This window comes from Vigna angularis, chromosome 10 (assembly GCF_016808095.1).
Source record: "Vigna angularis cultivar LongXiaoDou No.4 chromosome 10, ASM1680809v1, whole genome shotgun sequence".
NCBI lineage: Eukaryota > Viridiplantae > Streptophyta > Magnoliopsida > Fabales > Fabaceae > Vigna > Vigna angularis.
In genome coordinates, this window is record NC_068979.1 from 2,995,287 (window position 1) to 3,014,849 (window position 19,563).

The following is a 19,563-nucleotide window of genomic DNA, read 5'->3' on the forward strand; positions in this document are numbered from 1 at the left end:
GAAACATTGGGTGCACTGCCACTGCCAGGAAATGATGAGTCTTACGAAAAGAAAGATAATGTAGATTATAGCACTTCAGTTGCAACAAGGTGTGAAAAAGAGTACTCTCTCCTTTCACTTTTTAATCATGCAGCCACTCATCCCTACGTACCTTCACACAAACTAAATTTTACAAATTTAATATTACTCACAAAAAATATATATAAAAAATAAAAACAGGTATGATCATAATCTTTATCCAATATAAATGTTATAACTGTGTTGGTTACTGCATCATCGATGATTATTCCTTCACACTTTACGTTTTTTTTTTCTATTTTATCTAGAGTTTCCTATTTTTTTTATTTTATTTTGAGTTTTTTGGGTTTCTTTTGCAAGGTCAATCAGTTTCTTACTTTTTCAAAGTCGAAACCGAATGGAGAAAGCATTCTGATACTCAGTTAATTAATTATATTGGTCAATTTTAAATCATGTTTAATAAATGCACTCTTTATCTTACCTCGGATTCATTCCATTGTAGTCCACTAACCAAATAAGTATGCTTTATTTTATTTAATCATATTGAATTTATGTTGATGAGTTTAATATATAAGTTACCTAATGATCATCTATATATATAACAGCTAATCGTTGAACGTGGTTTCCAAAGTCACTCGAAATTACTCATTTTTATGAGATAAATAGACCGACGATGTATACGGTAGAATAACTAAACTTGAATTTTCCTTTATCAATCTAGGAGTGGTGGATATAAAATAGAAGGCAAAATCCAGAGTGTTGATGCAAAAGGCATAGCGTGTGTGGGTGGAGAGAGAAGACAACAGTGAAAAGCGGCGGAGAGTTTGCTGATATGAAAGTGAATGAAAGAGAAGAGAGGTAGCTGGTGAGAATTAATCGAGAAGTTCCCACAAGCTAAGTTAAGATGAATATGATATGGTGTCATTCTGCGTAAATAAAAACTCACTCCATGCATCCAAAGATGCTCTTTGTCGGCTCCAAACCCTTTCTTTAACCAAACTCATGACGGTGGACCCCTCCCTCCTTCCCTGTCAGATTCTTAATTAGTGCAAATCCAAGTTTAATCCACTAACTATTCAACTCTAATTCAACCTTATTCAAACCTCATATTTCCATCTAATTACTTTTATATCAAATCCTCCTATTTTTTACTCCAAATCTTCAATACTTACAAATCACAACTATCACCAACAGTTCTGCATAATCTAACTATACTATGCGGTACTCTGATTTCTATCAGTAACTTGAGAAGTTAAATTCTGCAGAATCTCCACGGTTTTTACTTCTTTAAATAATAATATAGCTGTTACCACATATATGTAAAATTAAAACATAGGGATTGAGTATGGACAAAAATACAGACATGCAGGTTAACTACGCTTAATTTACAGTCATCCGGTGTGTTAACTATTTTAGTAATATATGTTAAAAATCAATTCCATAAATTGACAAATATAACATATAAGTTATAAAAAATTAACATCATCTTCTTGACGATGGCATATCTTATTAACTTTCTTTATTTTACGAAATTAAAACCCTTATATAATTAAATAATATACATAATATATTAACTTTTATTTAAATACTTAATAATATAATTTTCCCAAAATATGAAGTTATAAGTGCATTATTTCCACTATCAAACATAATAATTAACTAAAGAAGGAATGCGTATTAATTTTTTTAGTTTGGATAATGTTTAAATATTTTATTTAAAAGTAGCTAACTTTTTCCTTAAACTAATAATTTATTCTTTTAATTAAAAGCTTATACTTTTATGAGTATTTTATCCTCATACTCTAAATTAAATGAATGTAAAAATGTGTCATGATACTATTATTCTATGTGATCTATATTTATCACTTTGGATTATATTGTTATTGCATATAAAGAGTCTTTTACTAATAGTCATGACAATTTTTTTTCCTTCGTAAACCCATGGACAAATAAGATATCAAAATTGGGTGAATAACAATATAAACCAACATTCGTGTCTCTCTCTACCAGACAATCGCATGAACTAATTTAATCCTAATGACTCAAATTTATTACAATAATTAAGATTATAGTTGAGAGGATTAGATTTGATGAAGGTGAAGATCTTGAATTCAATTAGCATGATCCCAATAATCATAATATATGATAAAAAACAGGAAATTAGACATATTGAGTCGAAATTTAAAATGCAGATAAAATAAAGAGATAGATGGAGAGACAAATGAGGATGTGATGTAGGGTAGATCCATGTGAATAACTAATCCTTGGATTAATGATAACAACAACTTCAATCACACTATCCCTGTCCCTATCCCTATCCCAGATGTACGCTGTAAGCAACCTTTGACCATTTTTTTGTCCACACTCATACATAAATACACACACAAATATATGTATATATATAGATTGACCCTTCAACGCTAATTTCTCTGTCTTGCCATTTTTTTTTGTTTTATATTAATAAATTCAAGAAAAAAATAATTGTTCCAATTAATTATTCATAATACTTAATTTAGACACAATTGATTTATTCCTTTTAATAAAAGTATCTTCTATTTCGCAGATCTCTTAGAATGTTGATGAAACCAAGTGATCATTTGGAGAAGTATTTAACTCTCCAAAACTTTAATTGATTCCGAATTTTGGTTCTTTATAAATCACTATTTAAATTTTAATTTTGTGTAAATGATCCTTAAAGTTGTATTATTATAAAAGCATGCCTAAAATTTTAATATCCTAATAGTTTTATAAAAAAACTTCATTTTTTTATAAATAATTGTTTCCAAAAATTAATAAGTTTTCCAGATTGATTAGAATAACATTAAAAATGTAGGTATTAATTATATTAAAAACTATTCAATATTGTTACAGATAATTAATCTTTAACATTATAATAATTAGTCTTTAAAAAATTCATTTTTTATGAAATTTTTCATTGTTTAACATTATAATAATTAATATTTTTTAAGGATTAATTAGAATAACACTAAAAATTTAACTTGTTTGTTTATAAAAATACTAATGTTTAAATATCAAATAGAACAAAATTCAAATTTAAAATGTTTCTTTATATAAGAGATAAAGTTTATGGTATCTATTTGTAAAAAGTACAAAGTTTAGAGAATTAAATACTAAGTTTTTTATATAAAAACAAGTTTTTTTTATCCGCAATAATTATTAAAACGAGTTAAATCAATATTTGAACGAAAATTAACTAAATTTGTTAGAAGTTGCAAAACTGAAACTAGTTGAAGACTAAAGGTTGAATTAGTAGAAGATGTTAAATTAGATTTCGTAAAGTAGACGAATTTGATAAAATTATGTAATCAACTATGGTGATATGGTTATTGAGTAAAATAACGTAAAATAAATCATATAATAGCCTCCAAAAAGGTTAAATTAAAGTTTTCAGAAACTAAAGCTAGTTTATAAATCAGTTAATTTAGAGAAGCTTTCTGTATAACTTTTAAATTTTCATTTTTCTCTTATAAAAATCTTTTAAACACATGTGATTGTATACATTAGTTTTTATTACACACTATATACTAGCCTTTTTATTTCACATTTTATTAACTGGTATTTATATCCCGGTACTTATTTATTTCACATTTAATTAATAAAGATTATTATTTCAATATATATATATATATATATAAATATATCCCGGTATTTATTAATTATAAATATAAATACTTTATTTATAGACAGTTTTACTATGTAATAGGTACATCGATTAACTGCACTAAACACTAAAAATAATATAATTTATAAGACCCTTATTTATCTAAAAACAGTTACATGTTTGCATTAATTGAATGGTATGGTAGATCAATTCTAAGCAGAAAGGACAAACTTATGCCCACGTGAGTGGCAGCTGTTAATTGGAATCTGTTTTAGTCGTCACTTGAATTAAAATCAACCTCAGATGCAGTTGTCTGTAAATAATAACAACCAAATAATTTAATTAATTGAATTTTTCTTTTCTATATTTCATCTCTGCTTTTTTCTTTCTTATTTAGTAATCACAGATTACCAAAGTACTTACTTTGTCGTCAAATGTCACAATTCTACACTTTAGAACTAATTTTTAAAACATTTACCAAATTAGATAAATTTGAAAGAGAATAAAAGAATAATAAGCTATTCTTAAAATAAGTTGCTTATGTTTATGATTTTTCTAAAAGATATTCACTCCAGCTTTCTTTTAAAAGAATAAGGTTTAATGTCTCGGTAGGTCTTTTTTTTTTGCGTGAATTTCAAATAGGTCTTTTTTTTTTTCGGCGTCTCAATTGGGTTCTTTTTTGTGTAAAATTGAAACAATTAGGGGTCTGCCGTCAAATTGAACAAACGGCCGTTTAAGTTTGCCTACGTGTTATTAAAAATGAATTTGAATTGATTTTTATATTAAAAATGGATTGAGCAAAGGGCAAAAAAGGCAAACTGGGCAAACCCCTTTTCTTCTTTTCTTCTTCGATTGGAAGCGCGGAGGGGAAACCCCTTTTCTTCTTCAGAACCCTAAAATCCTAAGGGATATGCACGAAAAGGAAAAGAGAGAAACACCTCTTCCTTCAACCTCCAACGCGGCAGTCCCTACCCTCCGTCGCGCCTTCCTTTCGCTGGCCAAGAGTGTCGTCGACGACGCCACCCATGCCGGACGGAGTAGTGCGTAATTGGTGGGTGATCTGTCCTGTGATACATGTTACAACTGCAATGGAAAACCTAAATTGTTGTTTGTGGTGTTTTGAGGAGGGTATCCGGCTATTCCAGGAATGACTCTGAGGTCATATTCGGAGTCGTCGTTGAAAACGCGTGAGTTGAAGGTGAGGATGGAGGAAGAGTGGGAGGGGTTTTCGATCAAGAAGGAGGAGGGATCGAGGATGGTGTTGGTGGGTTCGGGGTTGAGTTCGACCAACATGCTTTGGACCCATGAATTCTATAATTATCATTTTCAAAGTCATTCATAGTGATTGATTACAATTGATTGAGATTGAAAATGTTTCATTTGCCGTCAATCCAAATTAAATTCTACTGAAAAAACACAAATGAGTGATAAAATTTCCTTCCGAATGAAGAACTTACGGCTTCAACTGCACATGACCCAAAACAAACTCCACCAGAAAAATAAACCCTAAACCAGCTCCATTGACGAATATGCCGACGTCGCCACTACTACAGCCGTTCGGCCAACATGCTTCGACCAACATGCTTTGCCCACTTTGCCCTTCCCTAAATCTGAATTCACATTTGTGGAATCCAAATTTTTAATACAAAATTCATTTTCAATGCCACGTAAGCCAAACTTAAACGGTCATTTGTTCAATTTGACGGCAGATCCCTAATTGCTCCAATTTTACATAAAAAAGAACTCAATTGAGACGCCGAAAAGAAAAATGACCTATTTAAAATTCATGCCAAAAAAAAGGACTTACTGAGACATTAAATCAAAGAATAAACTAAAAATGTGTTCGGTCAAAACATTTCAAAATTCTGAAATTAAGATCTCTTTTAATTCAGCCCGTGAATCCGAGCCCCATTACTATCTTCATTCATTTTAATTGGGCCTGTACAGATCTGTTTAACCCAGCTCATTGTTATTGGGCTTAATGTTATATTCCAATGTTATATACGTGTTAGTGTTAGGAAAGAAAATGTTATTAATGACACTATTAGTTTGTTGTAAAAAAAAAATTTAACAGTTATATGAACTTTAATAAATTTTAAATAATTAAATTGAATTAATATTTCGTTGTCTTACTTTAATGTACGCGTTTCTTAAAATATTTGTAAGATGTTATTAATCAATTACATATATAAATATTTGAATCACAGAATTTATATACTTCATCATCATAATAATTATGACATAAATTGTGTGTTTATTCATTGTATAATTGATATTTTTTTATTGTGACCAATAAAAACTATAAATACAAACGTATAGTCAAAATTAAACTATAAAAACGTATAACATTTTTAAATAATTATATAACTAACAACTAAGAAAGAAGAAAAAGTTATATAAATAATGTTAAATGTTAAATATTATTATCATATTTATATCCGTTAATATTTTTTTCTAGCCAATTCATTAGTTGAACCACTTGACGATTTCTCCATAATCATCTATTTCAAATTGGACGCAATTTTGATATTTTTTTTAATAGTTTATCTAGCAATATAGCATTGGCTTTTATTATAAAAAATGTGGGTGTTTTATTAACGACATGTATTTAATATTAGTGTTACACTCTTAGATTTTATAGTTATACTTTACAATATTATTTTAATTTTACATTTTTATGTTAAATTTGAAAATCCTAAGTTCTTAACTCGCAAAGTTTTTTCTTTGAGTTTGTTAAACGTTAGCGACTTTCTAATAGTTTCCTCTTTGAAATTCATATAAAATAATTATCTTCTTTAATAAAATAATAAAATAAAATATGCAAGCAATGATTTTAGATAGTCATAAAACATGAGGATACATATTAAATTGTTGCTTCGTACAAATATGGTAATTGTTTTTAAGAATATAGCTGAAAAAACCTGCACAAATACGGTTCCAATTTCTCTTCTAAACCTGCAAAAATATTATATGCAGTATAAACTACAAACTTCAAAATTAGTCCTTAAGATTTTATTATGGGTGATTAATGGAATTCGTAGAATAAATTTTATTTTGAACTATAGTAGATTGAATAAAAAAGAACTTTTAATTTATTTTGATTTATTAAAAGTTTAATTAAACTTTCCGATGCATTCATAGAAATAGTATTGAAAAAAATATATATACATTTGAAAGCTTTTTAAAAAATACGAAATTTTTTATCATTTTTATATTTATAAAAGGAAGTATTTTAATAGATGAATTTATTCGTAGGTAGACAGGATAAATAATGGATAAATGAATTGTTTTATCACTTTATATTTGAACAGTTAAATGTCTTTTTTTATAATCTTCAAAATTTCCAATTAACTTTAACATATGACGAGTTTTTTCAATCTATTTATCTAGTGAACCAATAAAAGATAAAAGTTATTTAGATAGATTGGAAACACTGCTTAGTAGAAGAATCCCTTTGAGGCTGAAATTAAGCGGTGTGAGATATTCTTAAAGATTAGTTGTGAATCTTAGGCTCTTTTCATTCCTAGATCAACTCTAAACAAAAAAATAAATAAATCCAACTGACATGTGACTAGATTCCTATCACAATTAAACAGTAAATCCAACTGGTTTAAAAAAACTAATTTCTAGATTATCTCTTCAAATCGTATGAATAATCAAGGATTTAATTTGGATAAACTTCATCCCACTATTGACTTTGGTAACTACTAACTATTGTTAATTTTTGGCCACATAATCTAGCATCTAACCATTTTTTTAACCCCAAATTCTTCATCCGGAAGTGGAAGTGTGGTTGTGTTGTAATTTGAATGTTAACTAGCAGCTAGGTAGATTTCTTGGCCCATTGAAAGTTGTTTCATGTTACATGTAGGAGTAGGACAACGTGATGAAAATGTTATGAAACCAATTCGAAGAAAGATATGAGAGAATTGTAGCAATATCTTCATGATTGAAACAAAATAATACTTCCCATCTTTTCTTCTTAGCTAGCTCCATAACCATTAATGGATAATAAACCTCACCCCTTTAAGACAAAGTAAAGAGGTACACATCAATTTCCACTCAACAATTTTATATATCACAAACATACTTCAAGACAACTTCTTATACCTTTTTCTATCAATAATTTCAACTTTCTAAACTTTTTTCCTTCTTATTTTTCCCTTTTATCATTGGCACTTAATTATCTTATCATCATTCCAATTACAATTATTTCTTCTTTTTCAACCCTCACCATCATCTATTCTCTCTCACAACTCCATTAGCTTCTTCTCATTATTCTTACATATAAATCGATAGTTATTAACAATCTCTGGCATTCCATTTTTTGCAATCCTCTTTACACCTATTTTCAGCTTTCAACTCTCGTGCACAAATTTTGAAAAGGGACAAACATTGAACATAATTTCTAAAATTGTATCCCTCTATCGTTCTCATATTTATCCTTGATATTAATAAACATCTAATCGACTCTTTAAAATTTTAGAGTTTCATTTAAATTTCTAAGTGATCGATCTTCAAAAAAAGATAACGAAAAAGACAACTCTAATAAAACTGGAATTCAATACATATAAAGAATCAACATAATTATCTTTCATCTTAAAATATTAAGATAATAAATTTATATTTTCGTATATACGATCATCAATTTATTCAACATATATTTTGTAATAAAAATAAAAATAATATAATAAGGATTAAATGGAATATTAAAATATTTCAAAAGCTAAATTAATCATTTATTTATTTTAAAATGAGTAACTTATTTGAACCAAATCTATACATGAGTGTCTGTAAGTAATGTACAGATATAATCATTTAACTTCGTTTACACGACATAAATTATTCATGATATTGAAGTTTCTCACTGCCATTTGCATACATAAATATATGGTTCAAGTTGTGAATTAGAATATGATTGAAAACGAAAATAATATAGTGGCAATGGAAGAGACAAGTTGAAAGATTGGGTTTTGTAAGCTTTTGTTCTGCATTTGGACCAACCCTTCACCCCACTAACAACTTTACAGCATCGTGAATGGGAAAGTAGCATACGTGCAGGAGATTTTCAACAATAAAAGAAAAAAAAAGATTCAACCCTTAAGTATATGATTCCAGCTTTCGGTTCTCTTTTCCACTGTGCTCGCTGCTATCACAATCTCTATATTAATGATATTTATCTGTTAAAGTAGCACTTCATGGTTAAAAATTCCCAAGATTCCTTAGCCTTAATGTTGGAACTATATCCTCCTAGTACCTACAACAGTTCTTTTGTATGTTAAATTATCCAGGTAGATACCCATAAGCTTGTAGCATTTCATTGATTCTCGCTCATGCATATGCACTGAAATGGCCAAAGACATGAATATAAATTTCAAGTTTCGACCTAACTGGGTATCAACCGACGGAATTTAATTATCAACCAGAATCAATGTATACATTGTGGATTCAAACCGGCTTTTATTCTTCATTAATTCTTCAACTTTCTAAGATTATGTATTCGCCAATATACCTCGCTCGAATGGGATGGGATCGATCATCCTAAGATTGATTGCAGTTGTCGCCTACCTGCATGCATGCAGTGTCAAATAAAAAAATATGGTGTAATTGAAATTTAAAAAAAAAAAGAGACATAGTATAACAAAATGTCATAATAATATAAGTATTTTGAATGTGCGCGTGGGAAGATGAACCTGGGAAGGGAATATTACCACCGATTTGATTAAAGAAAGAATATATTTTCTTATATTTTTGGTTGAAAAGAACATATGTTTACAGTGTGTAAGGAAGGTTCTCTTATCTGCGAATCGAGGGGCATAAGCATAAGACGGTGAAGGGATTATTGTTTTCGCACTTTAGAATTTATCCGCTTGGTTTGTACGTAAAAACGAAAATCTCGTTTAAATTTTAAATCAGTTTTGAAATTCTACGTTTTCGAAAAACTTATCATATAATTTAGTAATAAAATATATTTAGCTATTGTTTGTGTTGTAGTTTGTACAAGTAATATAATTATTTGTGGTAATGTTTTGATTTGAATAAAAAAAAGAGGATACCCCAGAGATACTGCATAAAAGGGTTTTGCCTGAATGCAAATGAGTTGAAGAAAACGTGTAGTTGCAAATATTGTTGTGAAAGTAGGGTTCTTGTAGTAACTGAAGTGCGTTATATGGTCTAAGGCATATGGCTCACGCACTATAAATCTTTTACCAACCGCTTCCTTTATTGGCACTTGAGAAAAGTATATTAGCACCCCTCTGTTCCGCTTAGAAAATCTAAAACTCCCTATTAACAAACTCCTGCATTCAACCAATCCGAGGTACAAAGGGAAAGAGACCAGAAGCAGAACTTAGCACAGCAACAATGTCAGCAACATGTAAAGTGGGAGACAACCTAAGCTTAAACGATGAAACCAATCAACCCTTGTCACCTCCTCCTCCTCCACTACAAGACCAAAACTATGCAGCCAATTCAGTGAAGATGCTGATCTCAGAGCTAAGAGTTCAACGAGGAATAGCCCTTCCAATGGTAGCCATGAATTTGGCTTGGTTTGCCAAAACAGCCATCACAACAGCTTTTTTAGGCCGTCTCGGGGAGCTCAGCTTAGCAGGTGGAGCTCTCGGCTTCACTTTTGCTAATGTCACTGGCTTCTCTGTTCTCAATGGTATATGCTGTGCCATGGAACCCATATGTGGCCAGGCTCATGGTGCCAAAAACTTCAGGCTCCTTCACAAAACCCTTCTCATGACAATCTTATTGTTGTTATTGGTATCGCTTCCCATCACTTTCTTGTGGCTTAATGTTGACAAAATTTTGATTCATTTTGGCCAACAGCAAGACATCTCCATTGTGGCCAGGACCTATGTTTCCTCTCTCATACCCGACTTGTTTGTTGCCTCGCTCTTCTGTCCCTTAAAGGCCTACTTGAGCTCTCAGAGCATAACTCTTCCCACCATGTTTGGTTCGGCTGTGGCACTAGCTTTCCACATACCCGTTAACATAGTGCTCTCAAAGACCATGGGCCTCAGAGGAGTCGCCATGGCGGTTTGGATTACTGATCTTATTGTTGTGATCCTGCTAGCCATTTATGTTTTAATTCTTGAGAACAAAAAGGGAAGCATGTGGAAGGAAGGAGGGTGGTGGGATCAGAGCGTTCAGGATTGGATCAGGCTGGTGAAGCTTTGTGGATCATGCTGCCTCAACACGTGCCTTGAATGGTGGTGCTATGAGATCCTAGTTTTGCTTACTGGCCACCTCAAGAATGCTAAGCAAGCCGTGGGAGTTTTGGCCATTGTGCTAAACTTCGACTATTTGCTTTTCTCGGTGATGCTGTCGCTGGCCACATGTGTTTCCACCCGTGTCTCAAATGAGCTTGGTGCTAACCAAGCTGGCCTTGCTTACCGATCAGCGTATGTGTCTCTGACATTGGGTTTTATCTCTGGTTGCATAGGCAGTTTGCTGATGGTGGCTGCCAGGGGAATTTGGGGGCCACTGTTTACCCATGATAAGGGAATTATAAAGGGAGTAAATAAGACAATGTTGCTGATGGCTGTGGTGGAAGTGTTTAATTTTCCTTTGGCAGTTTGTGGAGGGATAGTTCGAGGAACAGCACGACCTTGGTTGGGCGCATATGCGAATCTAGGTGGATTTTATTTCCTGGCTTTGCCACTTGGTATTGTTTTTGCCTTCAAGCTCCGTCTAGGGCTTGTTGGACTCTTCATTGGACTTCTTGCTGGTTTAGTTACGTGCTTGACGTTGTTATTGGTATTCATTGCACGGTTAAACTGGGTGGAAGAAGCCGCCAAGGCACAAACACTGACAAGCAACGAGCAGGTTAAGGAATTTCCCAAATATGACGCAGAAACACGAATAGACGCCCGTGAAAAAGTATAAGTGTATCAAAGCTTCATCTAACCATGTTCATACGTATCTCCAAACACCGGGCCAAAACTAAAAAGACATGGAGCCCATACATATAATATCTCAGTTGCTTGTCGTGTCATCCCCCATTTTTGTGATTCAGTGCTCAAGGACTTTCTTGAAAATCCCTTTAAAGCAACCCATATGATTTACCTGTCATTTTATGTCCCTTTCTCCTGCCTTACTTTAGCGTGCGTGCGTGTTTATTACTTTCTTTCTTTCTGTTTCTTTCTTTTTTTCTTTTTTTTCTTTTTTTTTTGTGTTTTTGAGAGGAAGAAAGAAGGACACTTCACATTCGAAAATAGTAAGTTTTATGCATTCCAAATCAGTAGGCACAACCGAACAGCCTATTCATATATCGATTGTACAAACAATGGCATCAATAATAAATATAGAATTAAAGCTAAAACTCTTGCACGTAGACATTCATCAATCATCCGTACATCCAGGTTTAGAAATTAAGGACTCAAGCTCTCCAGCTTTTTCATCATTAAAGCCAAGGGTGGACAGAATCTTGTGACCAGGAGAGCCAGCTTCGGACCAGATACCAAGAAGTATGTGCGCCGTGGTCATTTCCCCGTCATCACCTGCAAGTCACGTAAAAGGATTAATTTTTTTGCCTAGATCGTAGAACATTTGATTGGAATCGATCACCTTTTGAAAAACATAATGTGTGATGATGCACAAAGTGAATGAAACAAAACCATTTGCGACGTTGCTACCAATAAATGTATAATTTGAAAGTGGCTAAATATTGAGAACAAGTTTGTCCCACGAAACAAAACCGTTTGCGACGTTGCTACCAATAAATCTTTATCAAATAATAATTAAACAGGGGAATATCACAAAGGGTCATTACTAAAACATTCTCATAAACAAAGATCATCTTTTGAGTAGCAGGAAATATAATGACAAAGAAATGTCTTCGGAAATGACAAATGGCTCTTCTGTTTTGCTATAGAAGCAACATGTCATCAAACTCTTAAATAAATGTTTCAAACTCCATCAGACAACTCTATATTTACAATACATTTCCTAATTGCCTCAGGTTCTTTATCTTGGACTTCTAGTTTAATATTTTATTCTATATCAATATAATTTCCAAAATCAGAATTTAGTCTTTTTTATTGTTAAAATATGAACGAATGCCATTAACTAACTAACCATCACCAACCAGAATGTAGGCTTGACAATTATTTTTGCTAGAAGAAAAGCTTCAGGATCTAACAAGAAGTGATTAGCACACCCAAATAACACAAGTTCTTGTAAAAATGTTAAGCAACCAGAAAATAAGTAAGTATAGGCATGCGAATAAGAACCAGGGTTTTAGAGAAAATAATACCTGCCATCCTCAACTTCAACCACATTTATTTAATTTGGCAGGACTACAGATAAATGTGTAAACTCCATACATATTTGTTTAGAAATTTTTTATTAGAATTCATTACAAAATGATATATTTTTGTCAAGCTCAAATACAAAATACAAACTGTGTTCCATCACTCCATGTTTAGTAACTAAATTGGCCCAGTGCTTAGTAGAAGACGAACCCCAAATGACATCATTCTATAAAAAATTTATGTCATACTTTGTGTTTTCGTGTTATTTAAAGTTAATTTAGAGGGAGAGAAGAGTAAAAAAAATAATCAGGTAGAATTTAAACCACTAGCAAAAGCATTAACGCACAAAGTACTATAAGCATTGAAACCAGTTCTCCGCACTCCTCTGCAATTGGTGATAAACAATAGTAAATAAGAAAAATGAAAATAACCAACCAGATTTTATTTTTCGATCAGCAGCCCAATCAAGAGCTCTCTGAGCCTCATCGGTCAGTGGAGGATGCTCCGGGCTGAAGAAAAACAAATCACCTTTTCCAAGTAACTTCACTGTTTCATCTTGAACCTTGAGAAGTGAAATTCCATTGGCTCGCAAAAACTTGGCAGCTAGATTAGTACCTAAAGCCCACAGATAGGTTAGGAATAATGCTTAACCTTCTATGTTGAGATCTTGAAGAAATGTAATAACAACACACGGAACACAATCAAATAATCTATTAAAAGCAACCTAAATATAATAAAGGCACAGATTTTCGTTAAAAACAACTCAAAAAATGGAATCATCTGTTAGTGGCCTGGAGTTCTTAGTATTTGATGCAATACAGGTCGTTTATGCTGATTCTATCTATTACTTTTCTGTTTTAGTCAACAGATTCAGTAGTCTGTTACTATCATGGGTTTGAGATATTGGTCCTATCTATTAGGAGTTTTCCAAGTTTGTAATTTGCCGATTTAAGAGGCTCAATCGTTCTTAATAAAATGTAGAAAACTTAACAATCTTCACCTTGAAACAACTCAAAAATGTACAAGTTATGTTGCGCAAAAAATGTCCATTTGTCCCAATGGAATAACAAATCTTTTCTTGTCTTGAATTATTTGTAACAAGATGTAATCATCTCTGTACGCGAGTTCTAGTCAAACAAACATAGTGGGTTGACAGTTTGATGGTCCCAGTAAGTTGTAGTTGTCAAAGGAGTGCCAATAAACTGCTCTTCAGGATACTCTAATTACATTTCTTCCCTAGATGTATATAACAAATATCCATGGATATATTTTATCAAAAATAATCCGAATCATTATTCATCTTCAAATAATTTAAGGCACTACTTATAAAAATCAAAGCCCTTTAAACTAGATGTGAGGTGAGTTTGGGCCCTTCACACAATATTTCACTAATCTTGGAATATAACATATATGCATATGTTGCACATCATCACAACGAAGATTTTGAGAAAAAAAAATGTTCTTTAGTTGATATCGATGTTCCAAAAATCACATTTTACCAGGCAACTCATGATCCTAAAAGGTTTGCGTAGGTCAATAAGCAAACTTGGACCTGAGATCGTAAAGGAAGTATATTGCTATTTCCCTCTTGAACTGCCCCAATTGCCAATATTTTACAAGTCTTGCATCTTTTCTTATGCTGACCTAGTTCTAATAGCGGCAAAACAAAGTCGTTTTGGCCTTTCAAAGTCAAGTTTTCACTGACTCAGTTTTGGAAACACTAAATCCCAAGCTGTGTGGGAACCAGACTCGATAATCCCCTTTTTGAGACAACGAGCAATTGGAAACACATCCTCTTAGTCTAATCATCATCACCACCACACCAGTGTTGTATTTTACTCTACACTCTCCGTTTTGTTGTATGACATTTCTCCCTTACCTGAGTGACCTCGGTTCTTAGTTTATCATTTCTTGTTTGGTTGGGAGCTATATGGATGTTGTTCTTTGACTGTGGGTGTGTGCTGGATTCTTGTCCGGCGGGGTGCTTGGGTATTGGTGCATGTTGGGAATGTTTTTGGGTGGTTGTCTGCATGCTGTGCTTGGATTGTTCTCTGTTGTTTTCAAATTGCTGACCAAAATAAGGCTTCAAACACTACTAGAGGTGGTATAAAAAGCAGAAGTTAGTTCAAGAGGTGGAAGCAATAACTGAGTTACAAATCAGTCAGACTGAGTACTGAGTACAAATCATTCATGATCAGTCGTGAACTATTTGAAGATGAATTTAATGTTAAAAGACTGAATTAGTTGAAGTTACTTCTTGATTAACTAAATTTAGAAGTCATTCTTCTCATAATAGTTTTCAAACTCCTGATGCATGAGTTTCCATTTCCACAACTGTGTGTTTAGTTGACTCACAAGCAAGGTCATTTTCCAGTGAACTCAGAAAAATTGGGAGTAAATTCGCCTGAACTCAAATAAACTTGAGTTCAGCACAATTAAGAAAGTGAACTTGGATGGCCCTTTTCACTGTACACTCAGAAAAATAACAGCACCCAAGTCACTTTTGGGTTGTGATTACATACAGAAATGGTAAATATCTGAAAACCACATAGGGTTTTCACTTACTATGGACAAGGACATTATATCACAACAATACTAATGTGTTATAATTGATTGCTGAACATTTTACAACTATAGATTTTATTTTTATTACAATTTTTTTATCATTTTAAATAATTTAATCTCCTTTTATGGTAAAATTTATGCTTATTCGTGTTTTTTTATCAGTCAAACAATTTAGTCAAGTTTATATACAATTATAATTTTTGTACATTAAAATTCACCTCAAAGTACATGTACCCTGGACTTTTGAAACATCATGTACCCTAAACCCATAGCAAAACTACATGAACTGAATGACTATCAATTTCTAAATGTTTATATTAAAAATGGTATATATAATTTTTATCATACAATTCTTAATTAATTAACATTAGTTTAGTGGTAAAGCAATTTGTACATCCTTTTCATGTCTTTGGTTCCATACCCACCAAGGCCAATCCTAATTTCAATCAGTTATTTTCCAATTTGATTCAATTACCATGCATGTGATCGCGAGTGATGCTAGGCAATTTGAACACTTAAATTTTTTCATTGTTCACAAGTTTAAAATTCATGTGCATGTGAGTGTATGAGGTTGGACAATGTGCCTCAAAAAGTGAAGCTGGTGAGTGCTGCAAGTACTCCACAGATTGCAGTGTGCTGCAAAATGTGATGGGGGAGGCAGTCATAGGTCTAGAGTCACAAAGTAATCATACTTGGAAATCAGATAAACTAGGCAATGGAGTTAGACAGTTGCGACTGGTTTAGAACTGACTTTTGTAGCTTTAACTACTTCAACTGAACTTTGTTTGGATTTAATTAAATGATTAAAGTGATTATAAGTTCGGTTTCCAATTGAATATGTCAGACAAAACAATCAAATGAGTTTTAAAACAATACTTGTACATGTATCCAATACCATAATCACATCCATGCATTTAATGTAGGTATCTAGCAAGCCTGATCCTTCTCTTAAGATACTTAAATCTACAACAGCATGGTTTATATTTTAATCTATGTAGAGGTGAACCTTACTAGGACATCTAACACTCTACAGAAGCCTCTGATTACCAGGATTAACTCCAATTGTGTCCCTAACCAATTAGGTGACTTAGATCATTTCCTTGGTGCTGAGGTCAAGCGCTTACACAATGGCTCTCTTCTACTTTCTCAGCGAAACTATATTAGGGACTTACTGCACAAAGAAATAATGTAAGATTCCAACATCTTTACTCCTCAGCTAGGAGGCATCAAATGCTGACTATATGGAAGATCCAGCCATTTATCGTTCAACTGTAGGTGTACTACAACACATCACCTCCACCAAACCTGAATTAAGCTATAGGATCAACTGCTGAGATCAGACAATCTAATACACCCACCAGACGGTCTAATTCATGTAAGATCACCTAATAACAAACACACCAAGTTAAGTGAATTAATATTACATAAAATATTTCATACATGTGTGTTCATATAGCTGAAGGACCTCAAGATAAGTTTGTTTTTCTCTCAAGATTAGACAACCTATAGGATCTCATCCGACACTATCAGACAACATATAATACATCAAATCATATTAGAATAAAATCAATCAAGCCGTAATGATAAATGTTCTACAGTCTAAATTAAATTATGTTCAAATGGTTATTTTATCCCTGATTAAATTGGTTTTAATGAAATCAACATCTTTATAAACAACTCTTTAGGAAACAAATAAATTTATGTGCTGCTGATTATCCATGTTTGATTACACTTAATAATTATATATGCATATTCTATTTGAATTGTTTCCTTTAGCAAATTTAAATATGAATGTTGATAAGATTAAATCAGATATTTCCAAAGCATTGTCTACCATAAAGATCAAACATACAACTTAGATCTCTACACAAAGACATTGCAAGATCCAAGCCTACCTTATGTAGAAGCAACGGTCAAGTTTTTAGATGCTATATAAAGAGATCAAGTTAAAGTTTGAGGAACACAGATCAACGATTCATCTTATTTGTATACATTGTGTTCTTTGTTGGGTTGAGAGAAAACTTTGTAATTTGTAATTCTTCTTAATGTGAAACCTTCTCAATTAAGCTTAAATTGTGCTCCCTGTGAAAGTGCTTTTCTTTCTAGTCTTAAGATTGAGAGTTCTGAATCTCGGTGGGAGATTAAGAAGGAATAACTTGGAGAAGTTTGTACACTGGTTGTAACATGGAGATGTTGGTATACTCATTGTAATCATTTTTGTTGATTAATAATAGAACCTCTTCAGTTGTGTGCTTAAGGGAGAACAAGCTGTAGGTTTCTATTTTTGGTAAATCAGTATAAAATCTTGTGGTTGTTCTTTGTGAAATAGACAGTCTAGTCTACTACTGTGCAAGAGAAGAAGTCTAACGCTCTATTCAACCCCCTTCTAGAACCAGTTATTCTAACATCAACAAGCAGTACTAGTCTATGACTCAACCCTTGGCTGAACATTGGAAGGCACTCAAACAAAATTTTTTGTACTTAAACGGCACTATCCATCATGGATTTTTTTATGCAACCAACTTGCACTCGATTACATCTTGCATACAATGATGCTAATTAGGCATCTGATATTACTTCAAGGGTTATGTCTTTCTTGCTCTCATCTCTCAGTGGTCCAAGAAGCAAAGCTTGGTAGCCTTTTCAAAGGCAGAAACAGAATACAAAAGTTTAGCCATGGAGACTGCATATATTATATGGGTTCAAGTCTTTACAAAGAGAACTCCAAGTTGCAGTATCCACTCCAATAATTTATGATGACAGCCAAAGCACAAAGCCCTCAACCCCTCATACATAATCATGTTCTTCAATCTCACATAAATCGTACCCTATTAGACATCTTTGTACATAAAAAAACCTTTCAACGTGTCTCTCTTTTACTCACATTCAGTGGAATATGAGTCAACTTAAGACCAGAAAACAGACGTCCAAACGAGGGCTGTTTCAAAACTTCAATTTTCCTCTCTTCGAGACAACAGATGTCCCATGGAACCATAGTGTTTGTTAGCAATTAGACGTTATGTTTCTGTTTTTTTTTTATTAAATGGATTTTTCTGTTTCAATAATGTGGTCAGCTGTGACCTATTATGTAGGAATATGGTGCTAAAATTTAGCCCGTGATTTTAGGAAACCACCCACGACTTTATGCATAGAGTTAGTGGGTGCTGAGTCTGTTTTTTCGTTTTTGGTTTTATGGCTATAAGGCCAAACGTCTGCATTTGAATTCAATAACACCACAAGATTACACAAAACAGAGAAAAAACCTTACCTTTGTGTTCACAGTGTTTTGCATAAAAACTTAACAGGAAACCAATATCTATTATATCAAGGATTATCCCGAATCCGCATTTTTGAGAGTAAGCTCCATAAAAAGTGTGTTAAATTAAAATATCACTTCCCAAAACACAAACAAAATTTCCCAATCTCAATTCTTCCAAAATAAATCCTTCTAAAATCAATTCCACAAAATTGAAAAACAAACACAGATATAAAAAATTTGCAATGTATAAAATTAGATAGTTACCCTCGATGAGAACCCCCATGAGAAGGGCTTCAGTTCCGGTAGTAGGATACTTAAGTTTCCTAGCCTCCAATTCAGACATTGCAAACGATTTTATAGCCTTGGAAGACCATCTTGCTTTCATAAAAGAAAATCAGCAATGAAATAATGACAACCAAACGAGAAAAAGAAGTAGAGCGAAAATAAAATTTGGGCGATACTACTCACTTGGGAAAGTTTTGGCCAGGAGAAGCACGCTCTGGTTTTCTGTTATCAGAAAAACAAAATTCAAACTTAAAACCCAAAAGGAGGCAAATCAATTCCGAATTGGGAACTGAAAAAAAAAAGACTTACGCCGTGGGAAGGCTAACGGAGACAGTGACGGCTAGGGGCCGGCGCCGTGAAACAGGCACGTGATTTCTGAGATTGAGACTGCATGATGAGACCCTAAGCTCAGTTCCAAGCCACGAACTTTGACGACTCTCTAGCGTCAAAATCTGGCCCAAACGAGCTCCAGTATCGGACCGGCATATCAGACTCGCCGCGCAATGGTAGAAGTGTGCACAAGCCATTTGACGACAAATTAATGCCACAGCTTG

General features: G+C 32.8%; 2 protein-coding genes across 2 annotated transcripts; one reads left to right on the top strand and one right to left on the bottom strand.

Annotated features, from left to right (window-relative positions):
* Positions 1 to 9,676: 9,676 nt before the first annotated feature.
* LOC108335798 (protein DETOXIFICATION 56) lies at positions 9,677 to 11,719 on the top strand. Its single transcript, XM_017571955.2, has one exon. It carries the CDS (start codon positions 10,004 to 10,006, stop codon positions 11,531 to 11,533), a length of 1,530 nt encoding a protein of 509 aa, XP_017427444.1. The 5' UTR covers positions 9,677 to 10,003; the 3' UTR covers positions 11,534 to 11,719.
* A 135-nt stretch (positions 11,720 to 11,854) lies between these two features.
* Positions 11,855 to 19,563, bottom strand: LOC108335799 (ATP-dependent Clp protease ATP-binding subunit CLPT2, chloroplastic). Its single transcript, XM_017571956.2, has 5 exons — positions 19,319 to 19,563; positions 19,193 to 19,231; positions 18,989 to 19,098; positions 13,336 to 13,515; positions 11,855 to 12,147 (listed from the first exon to the last, which is right to left on the bottom strand). Exons 1-5 carry the CDS (start codon positions 19,534 to 19,536, stop codon positions 11,990 to 11,992), a joined length of 705 nt encoding a protein of 234 aa, XP_017427445.2. The 5' UTR covers positions 19,537 to 19,563; the 3' UTR covers positions 11,855 to 11,989.

What these genes read in the sequence shown, in the direction of transcription:
- LOC108335799 (XM_017571956.2), bottom strand. Translation starts at nt 19,536, where the DNA reads ATGGCTTGTGCACACTTCTACCATTGCGCGGCGAGTCTGATATGCCGG. An exon ending in CCTGGCCAAAACTTTCCCAA is followed by an intron (nt 19,099 to 19,192) that starts GTGAGTAGTATC and finishes TATGAAAGCAAG; the next exon opens with ATGGTCTTCCAAGGCTATAA. An exon ending in TGATCGAAAAATAAAATCTG is followed by an intron (nt 12,148 to 13,335) that starts GTTGGTTATTTT and finishes CGTGACTTGCAG; the next exon opens with GTGATGACGGGGAAATGACC.
- LOC108335798 (XM_017571955.2), top strand. Translation starts at nt 10,004, where the DNA reads ATGTCAGCAACATGTAAAGTGGGAGACAACCTAAGCTTAAACGATGAA.